The sequence below is a fragment of the Aphelocoma coerulescens genome, chromosome 1A (assembly GCF_041296385.1).
Source record: "Aphelocoma coerulescens isolate FSJ_1873_10779 chromosome 1A, UR_Acoe_1.0, whole genome shotgun sequence".
NCBI classification, from domain to species: Eukaryota; Metazoa; Chordata; class Aves; order Passeriformes; family Corvidae; genus Aphelocoma; species Aphelocoma coerulescens.
In genome coordinates, this window is record NC_091014.1 from 59,316,756 (window position 1) to 59,337,330 (window position 20,575).

General features: G+C 43.1%; 2 protein-coding genes across 3 annotated transcripts; both read left to right on the forward strand.

Moving 5' to 3' along the window:
* Positions 1-949: 949 nt before the first annotated feature.
* LOC138104156 (phenylalanine-4-hydroxylase-like) lies at positions 950-10,441 on the forward strand. 2 transcript variants are annotated; one of them, XR_011147958.1, is made up of 6 exons: positions 950-970; positions 3,444-3,500; positions 4,493-4,588; positions 4,909-5,042; positions 7,171-7,286; positions 7,867-10,441. XR_011147958.1 is itself a non-coding variant. In XM_069002998.1 (6 exons), the coding sequence occupies exons 1-6, from the start codon at positions 2,944-2,946 to the stop codon at positions 7,908-7,910; spliced, it is 594 nt and encodes a 197-aa protein (XP_068859099.1). In that variant the 5' UTR covers positions 2,840-2,943; the 3' UTR covers positions 7,911-10,441. The 2 variants fall into 2 exon arrangements, 1 of the variants encoding a protein (XP_068859099.1); XM_069002998.1 differs by lacking the exon at positions 950-970 and adding an exon at positions 2,840-3,090.
* A 2,808-nt stretch (positions 10,442-13,249) lies between these two features.
* LOC138104474 (tyrosine 3-monooxygenase-like) lies at positions 13,250-20,220 on the forward strand. Its single transcript, XM_069003774.1, has 5 exons — positions 13,250-13,438; positions 14,267-14,501; positions 16,420-16,508; positions 18,625-18,692; positions 19,883-20,220. Exons 1-5 carry the CDS (start codon positions 13,250-13,252, stop codon positions 19,935-19,937), a joined length of 636 nt encoding a protein of 211 aa, XP_068859875.1. The 3' UTR covers positions 19,938-20,220.
* The last annotated feature ends 355 nt before the right edge of the window (positions 20,221-20,575 follow it).

The window sequence follows — 20,575 nt, forward strand, 5'->3', positions numbered from 1 at the left end:
GGAATGAGAAAGAGCGAGCAACGAACGAGGGCAGGTGTCGCGGGTTGGGTTTGTAACCGGGCAGAAACACCAATTTAGTGTAGTGGTTTGGTCTAAAATACTCATTGCTCTTTATCTTCTGTGAGATAAGTATTAGGAGAAATGCAAAGCAGGCACCAACTTGAATGAATATAAAGAAGTTTATTAACAGACCTAAAAGAAGAAAAGAAAAAAAATTATACCACCTTCAGAACTCTCCTCCTCCCCCCACCTTCCTCCCACTGACAATGTAAAGACAACCCTTAAGATGTTCAGTCTGTTTACCACACTTCCATAATAACCTTGTTCAGTCCATTTAGAAAGAGAAGTCTCTTTTTGCTCGTGCTATGAAAACAGTATCACACCGAGACAGCCACCCACTTCCAAATATTGTTCAGTCCATTTAGGAAGAGGAGTCTCTCTGCTTGCGATGTGAGTCCCTTCCCCCGACTTGCAGCTTTTCCCGCAACTGCTTTCGAGGGTCCACTCTTGAAGTTTTTTGGGGTACAATTTTAAGGTTGAGCTGTTCAGAAACAAAAAAACAGAGGCCCTTCTCCTTCCCTGGGAGCAAGGGTCATCTTCATCTCTAAGACTATCTCTGGGAGCATCTCTAGGAATTGAGGTTTTTCTCCTTTTCTCTTTGGAGCAAAAGTCCTCATCTGGTTCATCTGGTTCATCTCTCTCTGTCCAAACTTCTCATGAAATTACAGCTGCGGCAGCATCTGCCTATTGCTTACGAGTTGAACACTCCACCCCCCATATCTTCATGAAATTACAACGGGATACTCTGATATATCATAGCTTCACAACAGACTTTCAGCTTTAAGCATCTCCTCTCTCTCTTCCCTCAGGTTTTCAGCTCTCCACAGCAATAAAAGGGTTGATCTCACCTCAGCCTTGCAGCTGGAATGTGGCTTATCGCTGTTGGTCACCTGACCTCTGCCGGACAGAGGTGCCGCTTTAGCTGAATCTCGGCCGCAGTGGAGGGGGGGGGGGGTTCCGAGCCTCTCTGGCCGCCCACGGCAAGGCAGTGGGGGGGGGGTTCCACGGCTGGAGCAGGCCCATGGCTCCAGGCTGGCCGTGGCCCGGCCCGGCCTGGCCTAAGCAGGGCCTGGCCAGGCCTGCTGGCCCCCGCACGGGGCCTGCAGCCACCTGTCCCAGCGCCGGAAACGAGAGAGAGCTTGGGGGGGAGTTTGTCTATTCTTAAGTGTGGATCACAGAGGCGGTCACAACTTTAAGTGGCTTAAAGAATTGTCCATATTCAAACTGGCCAGCTGATAGGTTCTATCAGGTCCCAGAGGAAGCTGTAAGCACCCCTTAGCAAGGATATCCCTTCCGGAACTATGCTTGCTAACCTATGACAGCAGAGAAAAAGGGAACGAGAAAAAGCGAGCAACGAACGAGTGCAGGGAAAAGGGGAACGAGAAAATCCATGCAACGAACGAGTGCAGGGAAAAGGGGAACGAGAAAAATTGAGCAACGAACGAGTGCAGGGAAAAGGGGAACGAGAAAAAGCAAGAAACGAACGAGTGCAGGGAAAAAGGGAACCAGAAAATCCGAGCAACGAACGAGTGCAGGGAATAAGGGAACGCGAAAAAGCGAGCAACGAACGAGTGCAGGGAAAAACAGAACGAGAAAAAGCGAGCAACGAACGAGTGCAGGGAAAAAGGGAACGAGAAAAGGCGAGGAATGAACGAGCGCAGGGAAAAAGGGAACGATAAAAAGCGAGCAACGAACGAGTGCAGGAAAAAAGGGAACGAGCAAAAGCGAGCAACGAACGAGTGCAGGGAAAAAGGGAATGAGAAAGGGCGAGCAACGAACGAGTGCAGGGAAAAAGGGAACGAGAAAGAGCGAGCAACGAACGAGTGCAGGGAAAAAGGGAATGAGAAAGAGCGAACAATGAACGAGTGCAGGGAAAAAGGGAACGAGGAAGAGCGAGCGATGAACGAGTGCAGGGAAAAAGGGAACGAGAAAAAGCGAGCAACGAACGAGTGCAGGGAAAAAGGGAACGAGGAAGAGCGAGCAACGAATGAGTGCAGGGAAAAAGGGAACGAGAAAAAGCGAGCAACAAACGAGTGCAGGGAAAAAGGGAATGAGAAAAAGCGAGCAACGAACGAGCGCAGGGAAAAATCGAGCAACGAACGAGTGCAGGGAAAAAGGGAACGAGAAAAAGCGAGCAACAAACTAGTGCAGGGAAAAAGGGACTGAGAAAAAGCGAGCAACGAAGGAGTGCAGGGAAATAGGGAACGACAAAAATCGAGCAACGAACGAGTGCAGTGAAAAAGGGAACGAGGAAAATCGAGCAACGAACGAGTGCAGGGAAAAGGGGGACATGGAAGAGCGAGCATGAAACTAGTGGATGGAAAAGAGCAACAAGAATGAGTGAGCAAGGAACGAGTGCAGGGAAAAGGGGAACAAGGAAGAGTGAGCAACGAACGAGTAAAGGGAAAAGGGTAAGAAGGGTATAAAAATAGGAAGAAAAGAGGGAAAAATAGAACAAAAAGGAAGAGAAAGGAAAGATCGAAAAAGGGAACGAAAAAGAGAAAAGAAAGAGAGTAATGAAAGAGCCAAAAAAGGACAAAAGAGAGCAAGAAAAAGAGAAAGAGGGAATGAGGAAAGCAAGGAAGGCAGGAAGGCTTGCTTGATGTAACATCTCAAAATTTTAAATTTAGTTTGATCTTAATAAGTTCGCAGTATCACATTCAGGCTTTGTCCGTTCCCAGATCTGGTTTTTCCTTCTAGACAACTTGCTACTGTACCTTGGCTTAGTAGGATTTGACACGGTGACATCTGCTCCCATGTCTTTTCCGTGTGTGGGGGGAGCTCTTTTGATTTTTGCACTATGAAGTCCTCCCTAGAGCAAATCAAGAAAGGAACCTGGTTATACATAGTCTCACATGTCTGTCTGTTGAATCCAGCTAGTGCATGCCTCCCAGAAAAATCTCCTTTATCTTCCATGGTATGAATAAACTCTTTCAAATCATGCCCTGTCATTCAGAAAAAATAGCTCCTTCAAGGCTCCAGGAAAACTCCTTTAATCAGGACCCATCAAAACAAAGAGAAATATATAAGGTATGTAGGTGTGATTGATTTGCCTCCTTTTACCCCTATCATTCTCTCAGATGTTCATTGTAGGCTTGATCAAAAGCCTGTCAATGCAAGAGGAAAATTTTGCTTGACTTCAATGGGCTTTGTACCAGGCACAAAGGATCATGCCTTGTAAATGACATTTGGACAAGACCCTTTGTTCATTTTTGGCAAGATTTCTGGTTTAAAATTGATCTTGCATAATAGGAACGTGTCCTGTAAACATTTGTGTGTGGTAGTAAGCAATGGCAACATTTAAAATGTGAGCAATGACATAAGAGGAGGCAGGAAGAATGTTTGCAATAAACAGCTTGAAGAATAGTGGTTTATTGTTACAGGAAATTGGACTGGCATCTTTGGGAGCTCCAGATGATTTCATCGAGAAACTTGCTACGGTAATTAATAAATGAGGGCTCAATTTTCCAAAGCACCCTGTGTTGCCTTAATTCTGCTGCCACTGAAGTCACTGATAGAACTCCCATAGAGCTGAATGGGATCAGAGGGAAGAGCACGATTGGAAAACCCCACCCTGAAACAGTTGCATTAAAGGAAAAGAGCTTTGGCACCCCTTATTCAAAGTGACAGTTGTGATTAAACACAGAAGCCTAAACTAGATTTCCTCCAGCACAAACATATTGGGCAAGAAAAGATTGTTACTACATCCCCACAGGAAATTTCAATAGACAGCTTCTGTAGTTGTTTTACCTTCAAGCATCTCTTGCACTTTGCCAGGCAGATCATGTCCTCTGCAGTCAACATAGCTCACCTGGATGCTACCTCTGAGACTACTGAGACCCAGAACTGCAAACTTCAAATAAAAACGAGGGTGTTCCTCTGAGATTAGTGCCCCAATGCCAGCTGGGGGCCACATGGGCAAAGAATTGGCGTGTCTGATAGATGGGGTAGTTTTCCTGAACCAGGGCAGGTATCTCTCCAAAAGGACAGACCCAGGAGTCAAATGGGGCCACACACCATCTTCCTTCCCTATTGCACCAACAGCCTGTTAAGCCCCTGCTGCAGTTAGATGCCCTGTATGAAGCAGGACTCAAACTTTTCTAAACTAATGTTCAAACTTCCACTGGGTTGGCCAGCCAAAGTAAAGCTTTATTGCTATAGTTTCATTGCCCCTGCTGACAAAGATAAGCGCAGTAAAACACAGCTTTGATTGTCAGGGAACTGAACTGATTTTCAGGCACACAGAATCTAATGCTGTGCTTGTCCCCAGAAAATTTCAATCTGAAGGAACACTTATTGCATTTATACACTTGGATTTGACACATGACAACATTTTATATAGAAACGAAAACTCCAAATGTCTTCAAATAAATAGTGTACACATATTACTTTTGACAAGGAATTGTAAGTCTCTGTCTCATTTTCTTTCCAGGTTTATTGGTTTACAGTTGAGTTTGGACTGTGTAAGGAAGGAGATTCCCTCAAGGCATATGGTGCAGGGCTGCTGTCTTCATTTGGGGAGCTGCAGGTGTGTTCTAGAAAATATTTCAAATATGTTAAGAATTACTCAAATTTATTTTCTGAATGTCTTCAGATCTTTGGTGTCGCTTCATACTTTGTGCATAGAAGTAGCATGAAATGTGGTGCTTCATTGTAGAGCTCTGATAAATGTGTAAGTGTATGGATACACAGGGAACTCACACCTGCTTCTTTCCCAATAAATCACATTATCATTTTATACCACAGGAGCAACTCTTCCCTGTCTGAAATGGGGTGGCTCTTTATTTTTTTCACAGCACATTCAAACCCTCTTAAACTGAAATAAATTTCTTACCTTTTTGTTCATAGTATTGTTTATCAAGTAAGCCTGAGATTCAGCCTCTAGTCCTGGAGAAGACTTCCATGCAGAAATATCCTGTAACTGAGTTCCAGCCTATCTACTATGTTGCTGAGAGTTTTAAAGATGCAAAAGAAAAGCTGAGGTAATCCATTCATTCCAGAGAAGAACCCGTTCTTATCTGTTGTAAATACATTGGATCTCATTGCCATAAGGGGTCTCGGGTTGACAATCATGTTTTGAGAGGCATTAGAAAAAATTGTGCAATGCCTAGAGATGATAAACATTTTACATTTTCAGAATCTTGGGCAAAAATGAGCAATAACAGGAATATACCTTATGCATGAAGCCAAGAATTGTGCTTAGTGTAACTAAGAGTTTCATCTCTCTAACCAAAATGCAACAAAAAAATTATCAGTTCAATTGCAATTACACCAACATTTAAGGTTAAATCTGTCTAGTTAATGCAAACCAAGTAAATTTACCATTACTAGAATTATCAGTTCTTGTAAAAAATCCTCGTGGCATCCGCTCCTTTTCCTCTGAACTTATGTCCAGGTTCAGTTCTGATTCTTGTAACAGGGATATATCAGCCCGTGTTTGGGCTTCAGCTTGGTTTTCACCTTGACAGAATTTCTATTCCTGTTGAAACATCAACACACCACACCATATTTCTGGATGCTAGTCAAGCCACTGGGAGTTAGCCTTGGTTCACACTCAACAGATTTTTCACTTGGAGATGCCACACAGGGACTTGTCCCAGACCTGAAGTCCCTTATCTTTGTACCATTCACAGATAAACTATGTTGCATCCCAAGATATTCTGCTACCTCAGGCTCCCCAGCTCTGAGGCCTTCCTAGCTCTCTCCCCTGCTGCTTCCTTAGTTGTCATAAGCCTGCAGCTTCTCCTTGTGCCCTTTCCTCTGGGGAAATACCTGGGAAAAATGGCCTTCTCTTCTGGTCTGTGCTATTAATATACTGCACACAGCTTCTATCTTCTCTGTATACATCTCCAACTGAGTAGCAAGTTCCTTGAGGAAGATGCTGCCTTACTTAGCAGCAACAGAATATCTTGGAGCTCTTTTTATTGTAATTTGTGGCCAAATTACAAAAGTGGTTAAATTGAGATAGAGGTTTTGGGGCTTGGCCCAATGCCTGTGTTAGTGGCTTGCATCTGGACATGTATGTTTGTGTGTAACAGAATACCTTTCTGAAAAATTATTTTTATACTGACCTAAAAGATCTCAGCTTAAGGCATTCATCTTCTAACAGGCATCTTACCTTCAGCTGAGATTTAGGAAAGCCATCTTCTAATGTGATGTCTCCTCTTAGAAAAACTATACCAATGCTGCTAAATTCATCATAGTCAACGTAATACTTTTTCACTGTCACACCTTGTGGCCTTTTCACACTGAATTCTGCTAGAGACAATGTCCTTAGCTGACAATAATTAGGTTTAAACTGAAGAAGCATTATGGGGGTGGTATCCAGCATATTCCACTGTTCTGGGTGTAGGGGATTTACCCTGCTGAGTGACAGTCTGTGTAGTGGGGCTCCATAATCAGCTCCTGCGTGCTTCCCTTCCTCTTTCAGCAATAACTTCAGTAATACAAAGCAGATATATAAGCCAGTATCCTGCTGGGGTCTACAAGGAGCCTGGAACAACAGCTCTGATCATCTCATCTCATTCAGAGTCCTTCTTTCCACAGTTCTGTGATTATGCAAATTAATATTTTTCCAAGATACCAAACTCTTAATGCTTCTGACATGGAATTAGCTATTTTTCAACAGAGAATGCTGCTTCACTCCATTAACCATCTTCTAGCTCTTAAATTACCTGGAAGCTATTACAAACCATGCCTGAAGTTAGGTCTCTGCTTGCTCCTTGGCACACCAGGATGGCATAGAGATGTGACCTTATTTTCCCAGAAACTCAGACTTGGATTAGAACTCCTACATTTTGCACTACTGAAAGGAAAATAGGTTTTCAAGCTTGACAGATCCTGGTTGCTACATAGTTGGCCTATGCCAGGAGCGGTGTTGCCATGCCAATGGCTTAATTAGTGCTGTTCAGGAAAAACAGAGGTGATACGGACAAATGCAGTTTCAAGTGTGTTGCAGAACGTTACAGGTCTCAGATCACTCAGCAGGAATTTCAGTTATTTCCTCCCATAGATTTTCTTATCCCCACAATCAACAAATGCATACACCAAGAAAAGAGTTAGTGGAAAAAAAAATTCAACTCTACATTTGTTTATGATTTTTTTCATCAGGAAATTTGCTCAAACAATCCCTCGTCCTTTCTCTGTTCGGTATAACCCCTACACCCAGAGGATTGAAGTCTTGGACAATGCAAAGCAGCTGAAGAACTTAGCTGACACCATCAATAGTAAGAAATTACAGATTTTTTACCTTGAATTCCTCAAAACTTGGGTCAGAAATAGGAACCACAAGGCAGATTCCATCTGGTTGCATTTAATGCTCTGAGCCTATCCAAGATAAGGCAGCACACATCTCCTTTCTCATGAAAAAATAACTTCCCAATTCTAGCCAAGCTTCAACAAGCATTTTCACTTGACTGTAGCTTGTTAAATCTGAAAGACCCAGTTTTGGGGGAGATGCTAGGGAAGGTCAGATGGCCTTGAGGTGGATCCTGATGTGTGGGTCTAGCTGGTTTTGGTAAGGAAGAGAAGGAGAAACATGGGTTTAATCACATTTTCCCCCTCACATTGGCTAGCCTGCAGAGAGCCAGCTCCTCTGATCCTGTGAGCCAGCCTTGTATGGCTGATGAAGGCAAAAGGCTGACTCTGCAGACCTGACTCCAGTAATACCCTAATAAATATGTCCAATTCAGCACTTCTCTGCCCACCTTATTCTTTAAGAGAATGGATATAAAGGGTAAAAAATATACAGGAGTGTTAGAAATGGGCTAGCTGTGGAATTAACTGCTCTGATTATTTCCTTTGCAGGTGAGATTGGGATCCTTTGCAATGCCCTCCAGAAGATAAAATGAAGATTTGCTGTAACTTGCTAGTGACTAGAAGCTACCATGTGCAAGTGCCAGTCTTTGTCTAGCCTCAATCTTTTATCTTGCAGGGTAGTGCAGGAATGCTTATGCTATATATCTTAATTATTAGAGATTATCAATGAAACAGACATCTGCAGGTGACCCTTAACTCTTCTGGCCTTCAGACACTAATCCATTTTTTTCTCACTAATGTATAAAAATTACCTTATTTCTGGGAATCTGGGGGAAGTCTATATATGTCTTGTGCCAAAGATTAGCAGAAGGAGGAGATCTTCACCATGCAGAGCAATAATCTGCTGCACCTGTGAGGTCTGGGATGTCAAAGATGAACAGAGTAATCCTCTTTGCCTTCTGTCACAGTCGCTCTCCCCTCAGTCCCTCCCAGTTGTCCAAGGTTCCCACAGAGTCTGAAACTCTTCACTTTTCATCTTCTATCCTAAAAGGGAGATCTTTCAGGGTATAGTGGGAGATTTCTCTTAATAGACCTACTCAGCTACTCACTGTGGAAGGCTGATGTGTGAAGGCTACATTTTTTTGTGTGTGTCCTTCCCTGAGAGTGCCTTATTCAATACTACTGTGAGGTGTCTCCTAACTTTCTGCTCTCACAACCTAGAAGGTAGAAACCAGCACCTTTGAAATGGAGAGGAAGTGCTTGTTGCAATGCAGCTGAAGACATCAGAGTCTTCAAACCCCTAACTCACCCACTGTCTGTGGCTAAAGTCCCCACCAAAGCTGTGGAAGACCTGGGTCAGCTATGTCCCAGTCTAACTGCATTCAAACCCAAACATGTTATCTTTCAAGACAGGCCCTAAGTGATGACACCTTTTTGAATCTCCACTGCCCATTTGAGTTTTAATCTCCCTTGTTTTGGTGAAAGCAGTTTTATTTTCCCTGGAGTATATCTCAGCTGAGTCAGCAAATGGAACCAAAGGTGATTCCAGCTTAACTCAATGGCTGAGCATGGAGAGAGAAGAGTTTTGCCGTTCAGGAAGCTGTTTCTGTGTTTATCCAATAAATTTCACCCAAATCAGCTAAATGTCCTCTCAGACTGGTCTGCATTGTATAATACCTCCTGGCTGAAGGAGGGAATCAGCACTTGAACATTGGAGCAGAAGAGAGGAAAGCAAAGCTGAACAGTATTTCCAGCCTGAAACAATTTTGCAGCATGACACTGACATGACTCAGGGGTCACATTTCTGTTAGGACAGTCAGAGAGGCATTTGAAAGTCCATGAGTCTCATATCTGCTGTAGTACTGATTTCGTATTCATAGTTTGAAAATCAATACTGCTTTAATGTAAGCATCATCTTTTAAGAAGATAGAAAGTGCAGCTGTTTTCATTATATATATGGTATGTAATAACATTAATCTAAGGATACCAGCTGGAACTATTTTCAATACACATATACTTATGCAAAATGGTATCATTTTGATGCTTTGAAGTAATCCTTTTTATCTCTGTATCTTTTTTGTTCTTTTTTTCCTCATCACAATGTCCCTCTAGATCTTTCAATCCCACTTGACATGTATTTTCAGTGAGAAAGTAGCCCATCTTTTTCTCTCTTAATATAATAGGACCCATGAGGTAACTGTATGCTACAAAGAGACAATTTCATCCCAAGGGTAAAGTCTTTCAAACTAATCCTCAGACAGCTTTCCAAGCTCCTCTGCTTCTGGTTGTTGCTATGAATGGCAGCAGCAGTAGTTATATGGTGATATTGAGAACCCAGGACTCATGATTTTCTTTTATGTGCAAGTGGAATAGTTAGAGAATATTGATGTCGCATGTCTGATTCTCTGTCCCTTAATGCAGGTTTAAATGAGCAATAGCTCCAGCCAAAGCAGCATAGCATGGCTGCTCAGCAAGACAGAGATGAGAAAAAGTTAAATGTTCAGCATTTTAAAAGCAGAGGAAATGTATGGAAAGTAGATTTTCTTGCAGAACAAATAGCTTGTACATAAGTACTCCAAATACTGCAAATAAATCACATTTTAAATAGTACTCCTTAATGGGTGACTTCTTATTTCCATGCTTAAGGAAAGCTACAGCTGTGTAGGAAAATGCTTTTTGCATTATCTGAACAGTGTAATTCCTCCTTGTATGGTAATCACACAAGTCAACCAGAACTAGATACCCAGGTAGGAGGACATGCCCGTCTGAGATGTTCCCCAACACAAAAAAAGGCTTTCTTGCACTTGTCACTTATCCAGAGAAGATTATGAGACTGATACATGTGGAGATACAGCTAGAAAGCAGAAGTGAGAGCACTGCTAAACTCATGTCAGAAGTAGACGCGCTAACGCTGCTAGGCCGCAAACCACGGCAGGCAGTAAGGCCTATAATGAAACAGCATAAAAGGCATGCTGGGTATGTACCTGTGATAGTGCTAGCTTCTAGTTTTGCAATGTTATTAAGAAACATAGATATGGTTGTTATAGTGATTGCTGCTTATATAACTGCAAAAAAGGTATAAATGCTCAGCTCTGTATCAATAAAATCGGCTTATTGCATCCAAGCAATCTGCCCTGTCTCTTTCATCCCTGAGCGTCTCACGACAGATACAAACAAAAAACCTTCTTAATGTGTATCATTACCTAGAAATGCACAACAAAGCCCAGCTTTCTCTGCATTTGTATACTCCATAAATCTTTGAGTGCTACTCTGACTAAGCTATCCCAAGCTAATCTTTTGAGTAGCCTTCCTCTCTTCTATCCCACTATAATCACATTTCTTGGTGTCCCCACCTCCAACTCAGTTTGGGGTGATCGAAGAAGCCCTTTCATAAAGCTCTTTCCTTTAAAGTGACCTTGGCCTGGGTCAATGATTGTGATGGAGGGAGGGCTTGTCAGCACTAGTGGACTCCTGTGGGTGTCTTAAGATGCCTAGATCTGACACCAGCCTTGGAGAGGGGACATTTTATTCCCCAAAGAATGCAGAAATTTTTGAAAAGGGGATTAAGCACAGGAGCAGTCCACAGGAGTGCATTCTTTTTGAACGTCCCTCTGCTGCTTCAAACCATGCCAGCAGCTGTCAGAGAAGTCATTTTGCTGTTCAGATGTAACCATCTAAATTAACCTAAATAAACTAAAAATATAAATGCTGCATCCATCTCAAATGAGTGGCACTCTGCTCATACAGGGTGGAGGGAGATATCTGCAGTGGTAGCACAGTAATCTGATCTGTGGTGATCAGACATGGCCTTCTTCTCTTGTGCCCAGCCTTGCCACCACTGCTGGGGAATGTGGGAGTAGGAAGAGCCTTTTCCCCTTTTAAAGCCCACTTCTCCACCCAATTAATTCAGTTGCAGCTGTCATTCACCACCTCTCAGATGCCCCCTTGCCCTTCTGGAGTCACCTGGGACACAAACCGGGCCTGGAGGGCGCTGCAGTGGGCAACAGGGCTGGGTTCTGCATGGCAGACTGTAGCCTGTCTCATGAGCCCTGGGCCCAGGCTGGGCATGGCTGGGAGATGCCTCTTCCTAGGCTGGCACTCACCACACCCTGCAAAGCTCACTGTGCCTGAGGTCTGGAGGAGCCAACATTCCTCAGGATGCTGAGACCTGCCTCCTGGGCACGGTGCTGTGAAATTCACCATGGGTTTGTCTGTCAGCAATGTAGATGAGGAAATTGAGACCTTCCCAGTACTCTGTCTTGGCCCAAGGGAACCCATGGTGCTGTCATGATGCTTATAGAACAAAATTTTGTTTATCTTCCCTGGCCAGGGAAGAGGCAAGAGCACTATAGCACTTGGGGGTATGACCGAGCCGGGATAAGCTAAGGGGGACATAAAAAATAGCTCTATCTCCAAAGGGAGGCCAGAGGGGTGGTCTTATCTCTGGACCTGCAGGATGACCTTCACAGGGGGTCTGTGTGGGATATGCCCAGCCCTTGCCCTGGAGGGATCTCTGCTGAGACAAGAGATTTCACAATCGCCCACCAGGACTCCCTGAAAAGGCAGCCACTTCTTGGGTCATGGCGAGGAAAAGTGGACCCACAATCCTTTGAGAGACACTATGCAGATCTTTCTGTAACCCATTGGTCTGTCCCAGACCCTCTGTAACCCATTGGTCCCCTACTGATCCCCTGTATCCCTATAAAAGGAAGCCCCCTGGCTCTGTGGGGAGAGAGAGCCCGTCCCTGGCTTTCCCCTTCGCCGGAGGGGACCAACAATAAAGCTACCTCTGTGCGGAACCAGCCACACGGGCCTTCTCGTCTCTCTCTGGTCTGGTTTGGCCTGGAGGTGCCCTGCAGAGCTGAGCTGAAATCATGAGCTGATAATCACCAAAGAGCTGGCAGTCTCTGCAAGGGCCCCTCTGCCAGCAGCTGAGAGGAAGACACTGGGCCTTGGGAAGGCGATCCCTTTCGGGACCATATCTCCGGACAGAGCCACTGACCCCACCACCAGCTGTAATAGGTCTGGCCCACTGTAACTTGGGGTATGAAGATATAGATGCTCATATCCAAAACCAGGTTTGTTGATGTCAAGTAAAAGGGAAGGGAAGATATGCCTGCCCTGTCAGGAGCAGAGCTGAATTCCACTGGACCTTGTCCTGCCACCCGTGAAAAAGGTGTGACCCTGGTTTTTTTTTTAAGAGCCTATTTTGCTGGAGATAAAATCATGACAGAAACAAGTTCCAACTGAGGAATGTAGCCTGGAGGAAGCACTCATCTCTTGGAGGGGTAGGGTAGAAAAGGTTCAGGTCCTGTGAGCAGGAAAAGCTCAGATGTAGGCAATGAGTTCTGACTCTGGCTGAGATGTCTCTAGCACTCCCAGAATTGTGTCTGTGCAGGGAAGACAATATTTGGATTGGGCTGTGATTTGGGAGAAGACCCCCTTGGTTTACTGGGGCTATAGACAATATCGAGAGGGCCCCAGTGAGGTGAGAGAGTGGGGAGGCAGGACAGTCTCAGACACTGTGCAGGTCAGTCCAGACTGGGAGATGTAAATGGAGTTCAGGCTAATTGACTGCCTCTCCACAAAGGAATTCCCATCCAGGGCTGAACAACTTGCAGACACCTTCAAACAGAGCAGAAGGACAGCACTTTGAAGGCACCAAGGGGAGGAGGGCCATCTTTGGGTGTTGCGCACATCCCATACAGGCGGCTTCCCTTGATGTGTCTGGCACGGCCAACATAAACATCCCTACGCCTGACACACAGCAACAGACTTGTCTCCCTGCTTCTGGCAGCTCTGAGCTCACGGCCCACACAGACACACTGCATCTCCAGTCCCACCAATTCCCCTGGCCATTTCTCCCTCACCCTCAGGCAGTTTCCACTCAACACCTGGCTATTGCAATCCCCTCCCCTCTCTCCCAATGAAGATGGATTTGGTGGGGATCTCAGGCCCAAAAGAAGAGGTCAACAAGGAGAAGATGTGTGGCATACAGTCATTGAACAGCCAAGGCAGCCTGGACTCCAACAGGGAGGATGACAGAGGTTCTCTCCTCCTGACCCTCACCCTCTACAACGTGAAGAAGATTGAGCTCTCTAAGGCAGCCGAAGTCTTTGAGGTACAGACCTCAATATTCCCTTCCTTTGCTGAACCCTCTCTTCTGTGTCTACTGCCTTCAGGTCTCCCAGTCTGCATCTCTCCCTCTCTCATCCCTCTCCTGCTGCCTGCCTGACTTGCACCTCATGCTGCCTTCCCCCTTTCTCACTGTCCTGGTTTTGCTCCAGCTGCTCAGAGAGGCGGCCTGGTCTCAGGGCAAAGAGGGAGAGTGCTCTGGGGGAAGGGAGCATCTAGGCACAGTCTCTTAGAAGAATCAACGTTTTATGCAAGGGTTGTTTAGAGCAGATACCAATCTGTTGTTTCTTTCTAGCAGTTGTGGTGGCCAGCATTTCAAGCACTCAGACTGTGGAGATGTTAGAAGCCAGTGAATTTTCTCTGCATATTTGGCAGGAGATTCAAAGACTATAAGAGCTGTGAACCACACAGGCATTATGTAGTCTGGGCACTTGAAGTACCCCTTCCAGGTGCTCACTCTCATCTGGGAAAATGAATAACTCTAAAGACAAGCATTGTACTTGTTATTTATTTTCCCAATTTTTTAACGATTATGGTGCTATTATACATCAATAGATCTGCTTTCATTCTGGCAGGGTTTTGAGTTACCCAGCCATTCATTTACTGTTTCTGCCCAGATGAAATTCTACAGTCAAGAGTATCTCATCTTTCATCTCCTTCTCTCTCTACCCATTTCTACAGTGTTTAATCTTTAGCTCTGTCTGTATTTTAGCTCTTTCTAAACCAGGTATTATTGGACTTCATTGCTTAACATGCACTTCTAATTAATACTTCTTTTAGTCACCTTTTAAAGACAGTGTGGAAGTGTATCTAGGCTTACCTGGATTTTCAGTCTTTGGAGAAGCTTCATCATATGAACACTTGGCTCTTGCAGATGTTTGAAACTCAAATCTATCACTTTGAAACCCGTCGAACGAAAAAGCCCAAGAACTCTGCTGATGATCTTGACATTTTTGTTGAATGTGAAGTTCACAGTGCTGATGTTGGTATCCTCATCACCACCTTAAAGAGAGTAGCAAAGGATGTGAAAGCCAGCAGAGAAGACAAAGGTAAGCAATGTATGCATCTATTAGTGCTGTTCTTTCAAAGTAACTTTTTAGTTTTAGCTTCAGCTTCATGATAATAATTTAATTTGTCTGGAAAGCCAGTGAGTGTGCATTCATTATTTGTCTCTTCATGGCTGCTTTCCATTGCCATTGGTTCCGAAAGAGAAGCACTTCATCATAGCCAGCAGAACTGAGGTGAGAAAAGTGTTCCAGAAAAGAGGGAGATGAGAAAGAGCAGCAGAACAAAAAGCTGAGGAGAAACTAGAAACTCCTCAATGACAGGAAGATTGTGTGCTGAGAGCTGTGCAGAGAACTGCTTGCTTCAAGAAAAACACAGAGGCAGACAGGTATTTTTCCTGTTTGCAGGCAGGAATGGGTGAATACAGCCGTTAGAGACCTTTAATGCAATCCTGAGGATGACAGAAGAGAAGGCTGAGGGTCCAGCTCACAGGCTGAGTTCTCTGAATACAGAATTGCCATGGGGTTTCCCTCCCTTGACAAGGCCAGACAGACATTCCCAGAGCACTTTTAACTAATACAGACCCGTTTGGGCACCTTTGGGTATTGTTTGAAATTCACAGTCAGGCTAACTACAAGACGCAGTCCACACCAAGCTGTTCTCAGGAACCGTGGGGATATCAAGAGGGCATCACTATTATCAGGGAAACTGGAGAGCCAAAGAGGGTTTAGGAGCTGGAGAAGCATTTCTTTAGGATTTCATTGGGATTTGGGAGGTTTCAGATGTGCCAGGATGTGGAACTACAATAAAAACAAGGCACTGTTGAAAGAGGGTGTGTTAATGTTCAATTCTGCAAGGAACAGGCAATATGTGTGTGGGGACATACATGGGGGCAGCTGTGATCAGGTACAGGTTTTGAGGGGACGTGGTAATAGGTGGCAGGAAAGGTACCTTGCATGCAGAACCACTGGTACAGCCAGAGACAAAGGCTCAGAAAAAAGTTCTGGGTGCACCTAAGACATCTGTCAAACAGGTATTTCTTCTGTTGTATCACAGAATTGGTTGTAATGCATGAAAAAAAATGGACTTTCCCCAATATCTGAGTATTTTTAGGTTTGTACTTTTCTAAACTTGATGTGCCTGGATATAATATAATACAGCAAAAGTTAAATTTAACATTCAGTAGAGAGATGTCTGACGTCTTGTCCAGTATGAGATTAAGGGTGACCCCAAATGGACCTGAGTTGTACCACAGAAAGTTTGATTACAGCATCAGTCTGACCTCCGAAAGCAGTATCAACTTTGTGTTTTTCCAACACTTCTTTTAAAATTAATTTCTCATAAATACTGACATTTAAATTAAAATGTTCACACTTTATTTTAATCTTAGTCACTGGAAAAGCTTCCCACTTCATGAGAAGGAAGCTGTTTGGAAGTTTAGCTAAAGAATAATGTTGCTGGAAAAAAAAAAAAAGAGCCAGAAGGAAAAAAACTTGAAGATGCTTCTTCGCCTGTTCAGTTTCTAGAAATTTTAGAAATTTCACGTTTTCCTATTAAAATATTATTTCACTTTTAAAGGTATGAAAACGTAAGACTGCTTTTTAGACAAGAACAAAATATACTCTTAAATCCAGAATGCTGAAATAAATTTGCTGTCCTGTGTCAAACAGAACAGCACATTTGATCTAAAAGATATTTTTGCCTTTAAAAATTGTTTCTACTAATTAAAACTGAGAGATTATCACAGCAAGTTAATTTCAGATAATTTTTCATCCAATCTGCCAGTTTGGCCAGGAAACAAGTAACTTGCCATGTATGATGACAATTATGGTAACATGTAGATATGAATATTCTTAAATATTGATAAAAAGAAAGCTTTTAATCTTCATCACAGCTTTTATTTACTCTGTCTTCTAAAATTTATTTGATTCTCTCTTGTTTAACTCTCTGCTTTCTCTCCAGTGCCCTGGTTCCCTAGAAAAATCCAAGATCTGGACAAGTGCCACCATCTGATCACGAAGTATGATCCCAGTTTGGACCATGGCCAGCCTGTAAGTTTAACATTACTGTTATTTCATCTTTAAAAGAGAAACTCTCTGTAGGGAGATTGTTGTAAGGGAAACTTCAAGAGTAAAGAAATACTCTAGAATGAAGAGCAAAAACAAAGGGGCAGATAAAAACTCATCTTCAGTGGAATTAGGGACTGCATGAGTCCCTGCAGGAGTGGACCACAAAAAGGGTTTTACTGTAAGAGCTTTACATGTGTACTCTTAGCCATGCCCTAAGCACAAACTCTAAGAGAGGGAAGGGGAAAATGCACTGTGGAGTCCTGCTCTAGTGATAATATTAAGGCAAAGTACTGGGAACAAACAAACAAACACTCATTTCTCATCAAAGTTTCCCAGCTTTAGTACAGATGAGGTGTGAGTTAGGCACAGACACAAAAGGGACTCCAAAGGGCCGTTTGCCAATCGACAAGGCAGGTCACAGCAGCATTGTGTCCTGTCAAGCATCACACAGAAGGGATGCATAGAAAGGAAAGAAAAAGGACATACTTTGCACTGAGAAATGCAGTGCAGGTGTAGATATGTGTCAACAGAATCTACAAGAAAGGTTTTGTCATTCCCTTCTCTACATGTCTGAATTCTATTTAGTCCCTTTCATTAACCTTAAACCATATTTTGTTGTGAACTATGTACAGTCCTGTGTAATATGAAATAGACCTTTCCAAGTCTATAAGTCTATCTTCTGTTTTGAGGATCACTTATTCAACTATAATGCTCTAGGAGAGCTTCATATCTTCAATAATCAGGGCATATTTAATTCTTCCTCATTTCTTTCTGATGCAAACAGTCCAAGTATTTGTAATTTTCCTGAGCTCTTAGGCTGTTTCTCATTAGACAAATTAACATGTATTGGGAATTCTTTGAACCGGACCACGTTCCCCTCATCTTTGCCAAATAGAAGGTGTGAGCACTGAAGAAGTTGAGAGAAAGCAGCAGTGGTGCAGAGTAACCAAAGTATTGTGTGGGGATAAATTTAAATTGCAGAATGTAGTGCAATTTAGAAATACCTAACAAGTTGAAAACAAGTTACCTCAGGCACTGAACATTGCTTGTCTGTGGCAGCAGAGAGCACAGCATGGGCTTGTTTATCATGCTTCTGAGCAGGGCTCAAAAAATGGAGAGGCTGGGGGAAAACACAAAAGAAGCTGATGTACAGGTAGCTCAGGAAAGATTTTGCATAAACATTTCCTACCAAGTAGACAGTTTGGGTTGTTTATCTCCACACCTTCAGTTTGTTCCTTACTTTCTCTTTACTGGCCAAAACCAATCAAACTGATGTCATTGTGACACCAGTTTCTGGGCCAGCCTGTCACTGGCTGCAGGTCCCCCAGGGAGGCTCCTGCTGCTCAGAGGGTGGGTACAGAGCCCTCAGAACAGCAGGGGCAAAGCTGAGAGGTCACAGCATCTATGTAAACCTGGCCCAACAGTTCTTCGTGTTTTTTCATGTAAATGGACTTGTTACAGCCACTGACAAGTAAGGGTGGTGTCTGAATGAACATATTATCCACAGCACATGACAAAATAAACATGCTCCCAGGATCCAGCCCTTTCCTCAGATTCACACACACAACACTCATTAACTGCAGGGTTACTGGTATTATTGCTACACTAAAAATTGTGTGAATAAACCTAAGGGACAAATTTGGCTTGTAGTATACCAAGTGGTTCCAGTAAGTTCTGAATATTTTAGAATAATAAATATTTGAACAGTGATGCTGATCAACTCTGTTTTATGAGTTATATTAGCACACAGTTCCAGATTTCAGTTTTAATTCCTATTATGAAGGATGTAAAATTAAAAGGAATGTGATTCCATGTCAGTATGCATGTTCAATAGCTGGCAAAGCCTGCTTGAAGTTTAAATTCTAGTAAACACACAAGGAGCAGAAAGAAAACTCTGGTATCCAGTAGGTAAACTTCCCCTTTAAACAGATACAGCTGAGTCTGTTTGTCACAACACAGTAATAAAGGCGCAGGGGAGATTGGGTGGGGAGTCCGTACTTCCTACAGATCCAGTGGTGGTTCTGTTGATTTCTACTTATGCCCACAGATCTCTCAAAATGTAAGACTTTTTTTTCCCCCGAATTGTTTTCTAACCCAGGGATATGCTGACCTGGAGTATAACAAACGGAGGGCGTTCTTTGCTGACCTGGCCTTTAATTACAGAGTGTAAGTACAAGGCTGCTGAAGGGAGAGTTCAGTGGTCCTCATGTATTTTCAGACTTCATGTGCAAGAAATGTCAGAGATGTATCAGTGGGGCCACTTTTGAGAGAACAAAATTCAGGCACAAAAGCTTTCACTCCATACAAAATTGGCTTTTGTGACAACACAACAAATACATTTTAAGGAAAAAATCTTAAGATTGTGTTCACATATCCCAGCCCAGTGACGGATTTTGTTTTAGCAGAATTGATTTCAATATGACTCTTTATTTCAATTTTCTAGCTCCTTTTAGGACTTGGTCCTGAGCTGAGGCCAATCTTTTTCAGGGAAATTTAAGGAACACTATTTACTAACATATATATATTTGGCAGTGGAAAGCAATTTATTATTTTTTTATTTCCTTTTTTAAATGTCTCCATCTATGCACATTAACTACCTAAAAAGATACAAAGCTCTCAGTTCTTGTGTAAGAGAATAAAAATGTTTCCACCTTTATGTGTAAGCCTTCACCAGAATTACACTACTTTCTGATAGGGTAAATCAAAGGTATAGGTAAAACTGATCGTGGATTATCAGCCTCATGGCATCCAAGAACTGGTGGAGTCTCCAAAGTCTTGTGAGACTTCTGAGTACAGTTTTCTCTCTGCCATCAAATACCAGAGTCAGCCCAGCTCAGAACAGCCCAAGAGCAGAACTGAACTGACTCAGAGCTACAGAAGAAGCAACAGTGAGGAAGAGGAGAAAAGAGCACCCATCAGGGAAGTCAGTGCTAACCATGCAGTGAATGCCCGGGCAGCTCTCTGCTCACGGCTTTATGAAAGTTCTCTGTGACAGTACTGTGCTGATCACATCCTCCAGGGGAGGACCCTCCAGCCACACACTGTGTTTTGCTTGCTAGATTGCCTTCAGCAGAGGTGATGGCAAGCCTGAAGGTCTCTTATTCCATCTGTAAACCTTCTGAACACAGATCTCTTACTTACATGTCCCTCTGTTTCCTCCCCACATTGTAACAGAGCAGAGAATGCCAACATCAGAGCCAACCAAGACAAAAAAATAGTTCCATATTTACTATTTTACTGTTTCTAATTTCATTCCAGCAAATATTCATGGTGCAGGCAAAACAAAAATATAGTACTTGGAAACTGAACTTGAAACTTTCTTGAGACACATATCATATTTCTTCTCTTTGTTACAGAGGAGACCCTTTACCTCACATCGAGTACACAGCACAGGAAACAGCAACGTGGTGAGTTTGGTACTTTTGCTCCAATTCCTGTGCCATTCCACAACGGTCCCGGGAAAGACTGGCAGTGTGAGACAGCTATAACCTTTTTAAAACTGTATTCATCCACCCCACATTTTACTCTTTGGTTAAATGTCATCTTCTGGTCATTTGTTTTGCAAAATGCCATTCTCTGGGCTGGTTTAACTATTCACATCCTAGAGCAAAAGGCATTTTCCTGACCGTCCCCCTTCCTGCTGATCCCCAGAAAACACCTGGAGCCTATAGAATAACTTCTAACTGACCTCTAATTTACCACAGCCATGGTGCTGGCAAAAATACCACCTTTTCAAACCTGTTCCCAGGAGAAAAATGCTCACTCATGGGATGGAAATTCACTCAGACGATATGGCTAACTCAATATTCACAGAATAGCTTGTTCTCCTTCAAGTATTCACTGCTTTTAACATGAATACATATCATTTTCTCAAACTGAAAGTAGAGGAAATTTTGAAATACCCTTCCAGGGTACATTATTTAAACTTTAAAAGGGCCTTAGATATCATATGAAATGATGGTAAGTTACTTTTACAAGGGTACAGCATTTCGTCACTGGGGCTTTGCTTTTCCTGAAGGTTTGCCACTCAAAAAAAAACCCAAAAAACC